At 35.5% G+C, this 13,754-nt stretch overlaps 1 protein-coding gene across 1 annotated transcript in view; it reads left to right on the top strand.

Moving 5' to 3' along the window:
- Positions 1-2,647: 2,647 nt before the first annotated feature.
- Positions 2,648-13,754, top strand: part of BMP5 (bone morphogenetic protein 5) — a 123,418-nt gene continuing 112,311 nt past the window's right edge. The window contains exon 1 of the mRNA XM_043591677.1: positions 2,648-3,877. Coding sequence (XP_043447612.1) covers positions 3,388-3,877 — 490 coding nt within the window. The 5' untranslated portion in view covers positions 2,648-3,387. The remainder of the gene's footprint in view (positions 3,878-13,754) is intronic.

The following is a 13,754-nucleotide window of genomic DNA, read 5'->3' as shown; positions in this document are numbered from 1 at the left end:
CAACAACAAAAACAGAAGTGAAACAGAAGTGAAAGACCCTTCCAGACAAAACAGATTTACAAATACTTTAGCTTTCTTTTGAGCGAGTTTCTTTTGAAAGTCTGTCTACTGGATGTAGTTGGTTTACATATTCACAGATGAAATGCATCAAATTTTCATGAAGGAAAGAGAAAATGAACACAAAGAATGGCAGTGAAGAAATACTTCTTATCTGGATTCAACTGTATCTGTACCCGACCAGAAGGTCACTTCCATTAGTATATACCTCAGACAAATATTATATTATGAGAGGTAGGTTTTTATGAAGGCTCCTCTTCTTGAAATGTAATTATCTTTAGGACAACTCTTGTGATGCCCTGGTCTTTCTCCAGTCCCAATTGCTTTCTCAGCATATATTTATTCAGTATGTTCAAAGATTTATACAACTCTTAAATACATGCTCTGAAATTTAAAATGTTTATACTTTGCAGTTGCAGATACTTTATCTTTCAAATTGCTCTCATGTAAATAAATAAAAATCTACCTGGGAATCCAAATGATGTAGTAAAATGCATTTAATTGAAAACGAATCTGACTTTTCATTTGGTGGTTAGCATTTCCCCTTTATTCCTGGCAAGTTTTTTGCTTCTTTATTTTTTTCCCTCTCATTGCACATGTTGATCCTTTTGAAAAATGAATGTTTGCCAAATCTAGTCTGAGTTGGAAGGGAAGGTGGGGGAGGGGAGATACTAAAAATTCTGTCCAGAAATATTGGCAACTGATTTCCAATGTACAGGTAGGCTACATGCCTGGTTAAACAGTTAAATTACAATGACACTGATTGATATTATAAATCACGCTTTGAGAAAATGAGTTTTTGAGACTAGTGACACCTAGATTCATTTTTATTTTTCACTTGTATCTTAAGGAAAAAAAGTCAGCACGTGTGGAAGATAATAAAAGTTGTTCTTCCTCTAGTGTGGCCAATTTTTACTTATAACTTTATGCTGTACTCTAGAGACATGAAGCATATCCAGAACTTGATAATTTATTTTAAAATGTAGACAACAACTATAGTAGACTTTATCTGGGATTGGTTTTATAAATGAAGAGAAAAAGATTTTTTTTGTTTGTTTGTTTTTGTTTTGTTTTGTTTTTTGGTCTCAAAGTGCTTGATTTGAATCCACAGCAATGACCAAAACATTCTTCCTTTGGTTTGGATATGAAATAAACAATTTCAAGAATTTGAGTGGTTTAATCCATTTCTTATTGAAACCGTATTCTTTCACTGACTTATAACCTGTTTATATGATGTGTCTTTTATAGAGGTGTTCCACGTATGTCAGTACTTGGGTCTGCTACTGTGTGTACATCCTACATGACTGTCAATAAAGAAAGTTCAGCAGGGCAAATATTAAACAGAATTATCAAGTTCAGGGCAGTGAGTTTGTGTGAGAAAAATGAGGCATACAATAAAATTCTGCAAGTCCTTTCAGTATCTTGCCTTCACCAATAAACTGAAGACTTGTGAAAAATATGACTATGCTTTAGACACTCTGAGGAAATATTTAAAAAGAAATTAAACAAGAAACCAGGCACCTCTAGGTAGAGTAAAAGAAAAACATTAAAATTTCATAATAGTTCTAGAATTTGCTCGATAAATCTACACTGGTATCAGAATAATATCCCAGACAATGAAAGTACTGTGAGCCCTAAGGTTAAGTGAGAGCTTGTAAGGAAAATTATAGCTGCACAAAAACATTGTAGACTTCCAAATTTTAAAGGCATTAAACATTAAGGATAAACACATACTTTGCTCATTTCCTTGGATTAAGTATGGTATTTTAGAAAGGTGTGCACTTTCCCCATTATGCCCATCAAATTTTGAAAACGCAAATTTCAATCTGCATGTAGTCATAAAGAATATTTGACTTGTGTTTATTTGCATGGGTTAAAACAAACCAAAGTACTGAGTATAACTTATGGGAAAAATCTAATTTGTAAGTGTGTTTACATTTCAACTGAAATGACTTAAAAGAATCATGACACTATATTCTAGGGTCTTCGTATGTCAACTGTAACTGACTTAATAAGAGAAATATAAATATATTTTTCTGTTTAAAATTTTTGTATTTAAAATCATTAGAGCTGGGCTATCTCCCCACCATTATTGAATTACTATAACTACTGCTTTGGGAGCTAGAATATATTTACTGGTGATTAATTCTCTACTGTATTTTATTCTAAAAAGATCTGGCTGTCATTAAGAAACAACAAAATAACCTCAATTTACAACTCTTCCTTTTATTTTTTAAGACATAAACTTCAATAACTCATAAAGGCTAGAAATAACCTGAAATATATAACTGAGATGTATGCTAATTTAGCCACAACCTGAGACTTAATATAGAAGTGTATTAAACGTGTACTATGAAAAGAGAGATCTAAGAGAGTACTATATAAAATTGATGGCAAAAAATTTCAGCCTGCTGCTTGAAAACTTGCTCCCCCCCCACCACCCCCAGAACTTAAATGCCCCGCATATCACTGTGCTATGTTAGATGCGTGGCTATAAAATTGTGAAAATGAAGGCTTTTCTGGTAGCAAAAGGGTTAAGTTCTTTTTGCTTTACCAGTTTCAAATTACAATGAGAAGCCTCTTCTTTCCCAGCAGGGTTGTGCTTACATTACTCTTTAGATCTCCCTTGAAGAGGGCTGGTATATTTGTGCCTGCTGGAGGTGGAATTAACAGTTAGAAGGAGAAAGGGATTGAATGGACTTACAGGAAGGTTTTCAAGTAAATTCAGGGAAACACATTTACTTGAATAGTACAACCTTGAGTGTTACTTTACACTAAGACGACACAAAAGATGTTAAAGTTATCACCAAGCTGCCGGACAAATCTATATTCCAACACCAAGGTGCAGATCAGCATAGATCTGTGATTCAGAAATCAGGATTTGTCTTGGAAAGAGCTCAAGGGTTGAGAAGAACTCAAGAGCAAGTGAAGATAACTTTGGGAACTACAGTTTATCAGAAGATCAACTTGCGTTAATCCAAATACCAAAGGCCTGGTTATCATAAATTTATATAGGAATGCATAGGTCATCTGATCAAATAATAATAGCCGTCTTCTACATCAATGCAGCAAAAACTCTTAACAACTGTGGATAATTAGAAATCCAAGTTTCAGCTTTCTTAGAGATAACTACTCTTGACATATTCCAAAATATTTAAAATAGGACAGGAAAATCCGTGAGGATGTTATGTTCAGAAATGTCACTGTCATGAAGAATAGGTAAATTTGTTTTTTCAGCTACTGGGAAAGCGTACCTCCTAGGAACTTTTACATTTTTTTTTTAAGAGGACAAGAAGGACTAAAAATATCAACTTTTGCTTTTGGACAAAAATGCATCTGACTGTATTTCTACTTAGGAGTATTGTGGGTTTCCTCTGGAGCTGCTGGGTTCTAGTGGGTTATGCAAAAGGAGGTTTGGGAGACAATCATGTCCACTCCAGTTTTATTTATAGAAGACTACGGAACCACGAAAGACGGGAAATACAGAGGGAAATTCTCTCTATCTTGGGTTTGCCTCATAGACCCAGACCATTTTCACCTGGAAAACAAGCTTCCTCTGCACCTCTCTTTATGCTGGACCTATACAATGCTATGGCCAATGAAGAAAATCCTGAAGAATCGGAATACTCAGTGAGGGCATCCTTGGCAGGAGAGGCCAGAGGGGCAAGAAAAGGATACCCAGCTTCTCCCAATGGGTACCCTCGTCGCATACAGTTATCTCGAACGACTCCTCTGACCACCCAGAGCCCTCCTCTAGCCAGCCTACATGATACCAACTTTCTGAATGATGCTGACATGGTCATGAGCTTTGTCAATTTAGGTATGTTGTTCTTTTATTTGTTAAACTCTGCTATTACAAAGTGGAAGTTTTACTAATAGTAAAGTAGCTGCCTGGTAGGTGGTCATGTTTATATAGAGTCATTTTCTATAACTCTCCTCCAGCTTCTGTTTCCTTTCTCTCACTGAAGCAATGTAAGATTTTGCTTTAGGCAACAAAGTCATACACACACACACACACACGTATGTACGTGTATATATTATATATACATGATTTTTTAAATATGAAAAACTAAAATTAAACACTTAGGGTTGGGCAGACTTGGGTCTTTTTAGCTCTTGTTAAAATTTCAACCTTGCTTTAATGTATGAATAAACAGGCAGTAGTCTACAAAAAAGGAAAATTTATGAGGATAGCTATGCTATGGGCACAAAGGTATTAATACAAATAAAAAAGAAACAAGCATTTACAGACTGAAAAGTAAGAGTGACACTCTAAAACATTTTTTGTTAGCAATTTAGCAAACATATAAATATACATAGGTATGCCACCTAAAAACTCTCATTTGGGGGAGATAACTACTGTGAAAATATTAACATGCAATTAACTAAGATCAAATACTATTGTAAGAGATTACTATCAAAGATTTTCAGGGAGAGATTCTGAAATGCTATGAAAAATATTTTGGAAAGAAGCTTCAGACTAACATTTCTTAACTTCTTAATGATGAAATGATATTCTTCCCATTTGATTATTTCCAGAAGCAAGAGAAATATAAAACATGCTATGTGGTCTTTACCTATGCAAAATTTTCCTTTAAGATGAAAAATGAATTGAAAAATTCTTTAATTAGCAACATTACTAGAGAATACTTTTTTAAATTATATTTTTCCCAATGCTGGTACTTTCATGGTAGTTTTTAAATAGTGATCATATCAAATGGTAAATTAGTGTCCAATATTTTATGTCTCAAAAATATTAAAGAGTTAACACTTCAAAGTGATTTTAAACGGGCTTTAATTAAAAAAAATGTTTTACTCGAGTCTGAAGATGAAAATTTACTATCTTCAGACATTCAAAATATCATAGGATATATTTATTTTTAAAGATACAATTTCATGAACAAATTGAATCAACTTGATAAAATTAGAACCATTTTAATGTAAAAACTTTCAAAACTTTGAAAACTGCAGTCTGCTTTGACATAAAATTGACATGTTTTGTTATACTTAATTAAAACCTTCCTCATATATCTCAAAGAAAATAGTCTTTGAGAAGTCAGATAGCAACAAATTTAAATACATGAATGTTTTTATAATACATGTTGCTTAAAATGCTCTGCTCATTTGCTCTTAGCAATTCTACCATGAAGGATAAGGTGCTTAATAAATCATGTTTCGTGTTACTAGAGACAAAGCTCTCATTATGAAGTTTTAGTAAGTCATCATTGGTTGCCCTAATCAGGTGTCCTGGAGGCCTTTTCTTCTACATATAATTAACAGGTTTCGTTAGGAACTTTCAAGCCATTAAATATGGCTTAATTCTAAATTAGTTTGATTGCTTTTTCCTAGTATAAGTGGTAAATGCACTGTGGCTCATGGTATATTTTACTTTGTTGCAATTTCTAAAGCATGAGTCAATAATTTAAAGGAGTTTTAATATTTTAATAGAAAAATTTCGACCAGCATGATTTACATATTCATAAAATAAAATCATTGAAAAAATTAGTTCAGGTCACGTAAAATCTGACAGGGAGGAATGTGTTATGTACTTTAAAAAACAATAGCTCAGTCATGAATCTGTTCTAAAATATATTTTATTGCAATCAAATATTTTGATCATTCACAAAATAAATATATTTTAGAAAAGAAGCATGATTTTTGAATGAATGTGCCATTACTTTTTATACATTTACACAGAATAAGAAAACCAAAACAATAATAAACAGATTTATTCATGACTTCTTGGACCATTTTATCATTAAAGAATACTTACATTTTTTAAATCAATGAAATTTTGGTTGTATTGTTTGGATATAACAACAAAGCAGCTTGCTAACTATATCGTGAAACACAATTATTCATTTTACTCTGGAGGAATAATATCAGATAAAACCTTCAGGAAATATTTATTTTTATCATGCTTCAACTGCTGAGTCGTGATTTATCTTCAATCATAAACCATATTGGTTTTTTTATTTAATAATTCCAAACTAAATGTCTCACGTGCAATTACTGACAAATTGATTCTGATACTGAGTATTTCTTCGTAGTCTCTGAGGAAAATTGAACCATAATTTTATTTTATCCTTAGACCATGCTTTCTAACATATCCAAAGCTTATAACCAATCACTACCTAGTAAAACGCTTTAACTTCTGTATTTCTTCCATACTGAAATAGCTCAAAGCATACTTAGAAGAGGTAAAAGTGTAATATCATGATTAACCGCATTAAGAATTTCCGTGGTTCTTAATGTAACATTCATTAACAAATAGTATCTGCCACTTTTATCATGTTCTTAGAAGACTCAGGGGGATTTTATTTATTTATTTATTTATTTATTTATTTATTTATTTATTTATTTATGTGTCTTAAAAGATAAGTGCATCGTGGGGGCTAAAGGCAAATTACTAAATTAGCAATAGGCAAGGGATTTGTATTGAGGAAGTCACTTGGATGTTTAAATATGTGAAAAGAATCTGTTGACAGTCCCCATAATAAGGTGAATTACATTAAAAGGATGTAGCAGTATGCTTTTTATTAATGCTTGTGTGTCATTTTCAAGTCAAGTAATGGATTTTCTACAATTATCTTGTCATTCAGGAAGACATTTTTTCTAACGTTAGTTTTGCTCAAGAACAATTAAAATGAATTTAAACTCTGTATCATATTTAACCAATGAACCATTTTTTTAAATTTCAGATAAGATTAAATTTGTTTGTTCCTAAGTGAAAAATAGATTAAAACTTCCTAAAAGATAAAAATAAAATGTGAAAAAAATTGCCTTAAGGTCAATGTAAACATGTAAATAGGAACACAAACACATTATTTTGACCCTTATGTTGTTTTAGTGATTTGCTCACTTTGAAGAGATAAATATTAATTGCTGTGTGAAGAGAAACTTCTCACTGTATTGGATTCACTATTTTTAGGCCAACTTTTGTCAGTCTCCTACTGTCCAGATTTTATAGGTTTACTCTTCTGCTTTGTCCCTGAAACTGGTGACTATCACAGGCATCTTTACTTAGTCAACACCATGTTATTTTGTTAAGAACAAAAATATCTTTTCGATAAAACTTTTCTTTTTTAACCATCTCTCTTTCAAAAATGTTAAGGATAGTTTATATATCAGATATCTATGCCAATAAAAGGGAAGGTTAGGTAACTTGCTTATAATTTTTAATTATATCTTCTGTTTACATTAAGATAAACACATAGTGTATTTCTAAGATCTTTAAATTTAGACTGCAATTTTATTTGGAAATTTGGCAAGGGTACAATTAAAATGATGTCTTATTGTAGATGTTTTGAAGGAAATTACAAAAAGCAATAAACAAGGGAAATTTACTTCTGTATTATTCCCTGTCTACGTGTATTTCTCCGATAAAGAAGAATTTGGAGGTTTTAATGATTTCTCATCGGTTGGATTGGAGTCAAAAACTTTAGGTATATTTCAAGAACATATATTAATTCCAAAGCATGAAAGCACATAAATATGATACTTGATTTTTTAAAATTTTATAACATATTTAACATGTTATGATACGATGCAGAAAAAAAATACTTTTAGAACTTTAAATTAAACCCTTCTCCCTTTACTTCCCCAAATCATTAAACGGACCTAGTACTGGAAGAAAAAATGCTTATGTTCTCGGTTGACAGGTTTGAAAGACATCATTGATATTTATTGTTGCTTTTGGCTGACTCAAGTGCCCAGTGGACAGGAATTTATGCACAGATCTACCTAAAGATGCCTATCTATGTAGTCTCTCCAACAGGGTTATTAACACTTGTGTAACATAAACATACCCATAAACACAAGATTCTTTTTTGGGGGGGGGGATGACGGGAAAGGAAGAAAGATGATCTAAAACCATTATAGTACATATTCATGGGTTATACCTGGAATAACAGATACCAACAACGGGCAAAACAGTAATTCTTGAACACCTTTAACTTTTGAAGAGAAAAGAAGTTGCTGATGGTGGAAATCTCCTTGCTCTATTCTTCAACAACCTTTGGCATCCATAAATGTGACCCAAGGGATTCTTGTTCATTGTGAAACGATGGGCCTGGCCGAAGAGATAGGTGTAATCATATAGTTTAATTAACAGCTTTTTCTCATCTTAATGGTCCTTCACAAATAGCCCGATTTAAAAGTTGAATAAGAAGTAACAGCTGGAAATGAGATGGTATGATACATGAACCCAAAGGGCTTGGGAAGGTCTCACCCACCACCTCCAGCTCCCCCTTTTATTCTTCCATTTTTTCAATATTGCCTCCCTCTCTCTTCACCCCCTCCCCTCACATTATTTGGCCTTTCCTGTTTGCTCTTTAGTTCTCTGGTCTCTCTACCTCCAGGCTTTCTTGGCACCCCTCTCCCTACGCCCCCACCCCTTCCCGAGGTCTGCCTTTGGTCCTTGTTTCTTCATAGCTGGAGGCTTAGATTAGCTGAAAATCAATTAGTTACAGCTTGATCATTTAGGGACAGTCTCCTGTTTCTCTGGTGTTGAGAAGGAAAAGGTTATGATGTGCCAACTGCGGCCTCAACTCATCAGGAGAAAAGCTCCCCAGGGCATTAGGACTTCTCTGGCTGTGGCCATCCCCTGTAATTGTTTCTTCACCACCCTATTCTTCTTTGCCTCCTCACCTCTCCTGGAGGATCCCATTGACAGAATTTAATTGTTTTTGCCTTCCCTACTATATAGCATAATTAAAATTTAAAAGGGGACATTTAAGGGAAAGTAAAAAAAAACGAACAAAAATAACACTGATAGAAAATGTAATTCTCTGTTACTTTATAAAACTCCTTAGCTTACATTATTTTTAACACCCGTGTCCCATCTGTGAAGAGAGTATTTCCTTTTTTTTTTTTAATTGAGAAAGAGGATGAGGGAGGATAAAAAGATCAAGAGGAGAGAATGAGGATGAAACAGAGAAAGAAATACAGTAATTTTTTAACAAGCCCTTAAAAGAAAGAGAATGAATGAAATGAGTCACTAGAGGCTGGTCTTTGGGTCGTGCAGGTGGAGGATGTGTTGGGAAATCCTCAGTCTACCTCATACTGACACAGCAGCTAATTCAACATCCCCAACCACATCGGCTCCAGGGGGAAACCCTTTCATCTTTCCACACTAAAATACCGAAGTGGGGAAAAGGGAGGGGGGCTGTGTGTGTGTGTGTGTACAAGGAGCGTACAGACAGGCTACTCACATTTACAGTCATAAATAATGCAGTGGCTCAGCTTGAAAAAACCACAGGTTAAAGGAAGGGGCTTCCCTGACGCACAGAGAGGGGCTGAGATCAGAGGAGCCACTGAAAGGGTTGAAGCCAAACAATGAATCCCTTGTTCGAAGTCGTATTTATGAGTGCTTCTTTGCACCTTCACTTCATATTTTATTGGCTGGGCTGTGGGGTTTCCCCATTTGCTCATCTCTTAAAATAATACCCTTGGCTGAGATATCCTTTAAAATGCACTAGTCAGCCCTGACAACTGGCTCATTTATTTGGGGGGAAAAGGGAGTCTGTTGTGATTTTGATGTCCGATTGGGATGTGTAAGATCCAGTTGCCGATCTTAAAGTGATGACAGAAGATAAAAATAATACTTGGGGTATTTACCTGCCTTTCTCAGAGATATTTACGAGAATCCGAGAATCCACGTAATCAAGTAGTAACCCCTGATTTGCGTGAGTCTTGTCTAAACGAGGGCATAAAATTATCACCCAAGAAAGTAGAAACAAAATCTATTAAAGTGTGCAATGCTTAAGAGACATTTCTGATTAGCAAGAAGGATCTTTAGAGGTTTGGGGGAGAAAGGAAAATAACAACGCTCCATAACCAAAGAGAGGAAGGCAGTGAGTTATGTAAACATCACATAAAACTTAAAAACCAAGACGTGTGATTTTACGTAATGTGATTGGTATAGAAACTAAACTGGGATATGTGCTATTTTATAAGTTCTAAGACAGTGAAGACCCCTGTCTTCATAAGGATGTGGCCTTTATTTTTTTTATTTATTTTTTATAAGCAGTAGAGTATTGGTGCTTGCATTAGAAGAAACAACTCTGTATTGTAGAAATAAAGGAATCTAATTAAATTATCCCTTAGATATTGTGTTTATTTAACTTCTTTCTGGAAGTAAATAACAATTTTTATTGTTCTTGTTGTTTATCGGCTATCCCAGAGGTGTTAGGGAATAAAGAATATAGTTTGAGAAAGTCAAGATAACCAGATGTAGATCTCATTTCGATTTTATTCAGAACCAAGAGACCTGTCAAAACCAAAAGATTTATTAGCATTTACAAGCCCCTTCAGCTATTCTTATGCTGTATGATATGAGAAATTCAATTTTATTTGTGAGGCATAGTTTTTCTGTCCCTATGGTAACGTTGTGATTAGCCTTCCTATGTAGGAGCCATAGTTATTGCTAGAGTCTTAAGTCCGTGGCATATTACTGGACACATGCCTTTAAGGTTTAATTACAGACTAAACCTGATTATATTCCTTTCTGTGTTTCCATCACAGGAGCAGAATAGCATAGAAGAAGCCAGAATACCTGGATTAGAATCCCATATTCCATACTTTGTAGCACTGTGACCTTGGGCAAGTTACTTAAATTCTCTCTGTGCCCCTAGTTCCTTATCTAAAAAGTACCAATAATAATGCCACCTTCCTCATTATGTGTGGAGAGGATTAAATGAGGTAATAGGCATATAATGTTAAGAATAGCATTTGGAACATAGTGAGACCTCAGGAAATAGCTCTTATTGTTACTAGAGTTGCATTTGTATCCAGTGTCTGCACTACATCTGCAGGAGTGGCTAAACAGCTTGTGGAGCCCACTGCAAAATAAAAGTGTGGGGCCTCAGTGTTCCAAAATGATCAAGAATTCCAACATAGGGGAAGCAGAGTATCAGCTCAAGTAGGAGGTCCTTCTGAGTGGGGAGTCTGTGCAACTGCACAGGTCACATGCCAGAGAAGATTACATGTTGTGACAGCAGGAATCATGTCCTATTCATCCCTTTTTATCCCCAGGGTGTATCAGGGTCCCAGAAAAAAAAAAAAAGAGCCAGCATGAGCAAATGGAATCATCTAGGAGAGTTTACCTAATGTTGTAATATTTATTGAGTTGTGGGCAGAGATTTCTGGCAAAACGGGATAAATGCGGCACCTGGAACAGTGAGGGAGCCTTCCTTCACTACTTCTGGGCAGGGAGCAGAAATAGTTACCAGAAAACTCAGAGGAGAACTTTAGGGGGACGGTATCCTGACAGGAACTGTAGCCTTTGTGAGAGATGCCATGTAGCCAACCTCTAAAGACTCAGCAGGGAGAGAGACCCAGGAATAAATACCCAGACCACACTTCTTGGCCATGTTTTCTTTGGCCGATCCTCACTGAAAACCACAGGGCCGTGGAGCCTACTGGTGGAGCTCCTGAAAGTCAGCCTCCTGGTGCAGAGAGCAGAGTAGAGAGATATGGAGAGTGGACCTCGAGGCAGACACTGAAGATATTTGGCACAAATAGATAAATGAATATTAAGTGTTTCATTACTATAAGTTACAGAATCACATCAATTTCAACGCAAGATAATTATATATCTATATAGACATATATATATATATATATATATCTATCTGTGTGTGTCTATATACACACACATGCGTTAACCTTCATCCTACTAATTTATTATAAAATGCAAGAGATTATCATGATTTTGCATGGACGTTATTAACTCCACAAGTTGGTGAGGTGGAAAAATGGGCATGGCATGCTGAAAAAATTTTTTAAATTGTATATGGGTCAGTAATTTCATGTGATCTATTAAGATGATTTCAGAGCAAAGTGAATGAAAAACAAAAATCAAAAGTCCAAGGAGACGTAGCACTTTCAGATCACAAAACGAACAGTGGACTGCCGTTGCCAATCAGAAAGCTTAGTGCGGAGAGCACTAGACTACATGCAAATATGCAGAGCAATTGCCGAGCAAATATGAAGAGCGATATATTTTCTCAGTCTTTCCATCTGTTTGTTCTCGATCCTTTGTCATTCTTCCTGAAGTGACCCATGACTGTGTGCTAAGGCATTGTGAGTTCTGAGTGGAATCACCCGATATCCTTCGTGTTAATGTTTCAGGCAGCAATAGTATTGGGATGAGGGAAATTGGGATGATTGTTGTTCTTAGTTACTACCTTCACTCTCTTCTGGCAGTGTTCTTGTGACTCACAGAGGCAAAATTTACGGGAGGAGCAGGTATTTCTGCTATTTCATTCTCATAAATAACCAACTGCTGAGCCTGGAGGCCCAGAGCCATCCCCCTGCCCTTTAATCACAGACAAGCACAGAGTAGACAACTCCTTTCCAGTATAGCCTATGTTCCCCTTCAAAGCTGCTAAGGATGGTATTAACCTGATTTTATGTCTGTAATTATCAAAAGCAGAGGAAGAGAGGGTTCAGCTTGGAAATTGTATAAGCTCCTCTACAAATAACCTTGATGCAGGCATTGAGGACTTTTTTAGTCAGGAAGAATGAAGGTCAGCCATTAAATAGGCTTTATGGTTAGTGTTTTGTAGATGCTTTCTTTGCTCAGAGGGAAGAGGGATTACTTAGTTCTTGATCTCTCTCAGAATACTGTAAATGTAGGTAGGGGCTTTGGAGTCAGACCAGTTTGAAACCCATCTTTGCATACAGTTCCATGTCCTTGAGCAAACTATTTCATTTTACTAAAACTGTTTCCTCACCTGTCAAGTGGAGATCCTAATACAGAATTGTACATAATAAAGTAAGGTTGGAGGCCTTTAAGACTACATGAAAAAAGTACTCAATTAACAGTCCCCACTCCTACTACAACTACTTCTACTAGAGTCTATGGTGTTCTTTTTAAAAAAACATTTTGTTTAATGTTTAGTTATTTTTGAGACCGAGAGAGACAGAGCATGAGCAGGGGAGGGGTAGAGAGAGAGGGAGAGAGAGAATCTCAAGCAGGCTCTGTACTGCCAATGTGGAGCCTGACTTGGGCTGGGTCTCATGAATCATTAGACCTGGACTCGATCTCATGGAGTTGGATCCTTAACTGACTGAGCCATCAGGTGCCCCAGGGACCCTGTCTCTCAGTTGACTGTTGACAGACTGTATTCTTCCCTCATCAGGTTGTCTTGAAAAAAAAAAAAAATAAGGTGAGTCCCTGAGAGAGCCAAAAGGTAACTGTGGGGTTTCCCTTTGAGGACCCAGAGGCAACATTTTCTGTGATGTGCTACCGAAAAGTGCTTTTCATGATACCTTTGGCCAGATCCTTAGAATGAACCCATGGTTTTAGTTTAGTTCCAGATATTACCTATTCTATTTCCTTGTTTGTTATGGGGAAGAGGAAGCTGATTGCAGGCCAAAGTAATAATAAACAATTAGAAAATATTCGGTTGGGAAGACATGGGCACTCTCTAAAAGGCCCTTTGAAAGAAGGGAAGAAAAATCTTGAAGGGTTTTAATGCTTATTTTTATAAGTCAACCTGTTTTTTTTTTAGTATTAATGTTTTAAAAAGTTGATCTATGATGAAAATCTTGGTGAATAAACTCCTCAACTCTAAACAGAAAAGCCATTCTGTTCAAATAATTACTCAATCCAGGAACTTTTTGTATTGTATGTAACTCAAATCATGTTTTGATGTATGTTTTTCTGATTCGTAGCTGTTCGCATTACTATT

This window comes from Prionailurus bengalensis, chromosome B2 (genome assembly GCF_016509475.1).
Source record: "Prionailurus bengalensis isolate Pbe53 chromosome B2, Fcat_Pben_1.1_paternal_pri, whole genome shotgun sequence".
Taxonomy (NCBI): domain Eukaryota; kingdom Metazoa; phylum Chordata; class Mammalia; order Carnivora; family Felidae; genus Prionailurus; species Prionailurus bengalensis.
The sequence above is the reverse complement of the archived record's forward strand: the minus strand, read 5'-3'. Positions and strand labels throughout refer to the sequence as shown.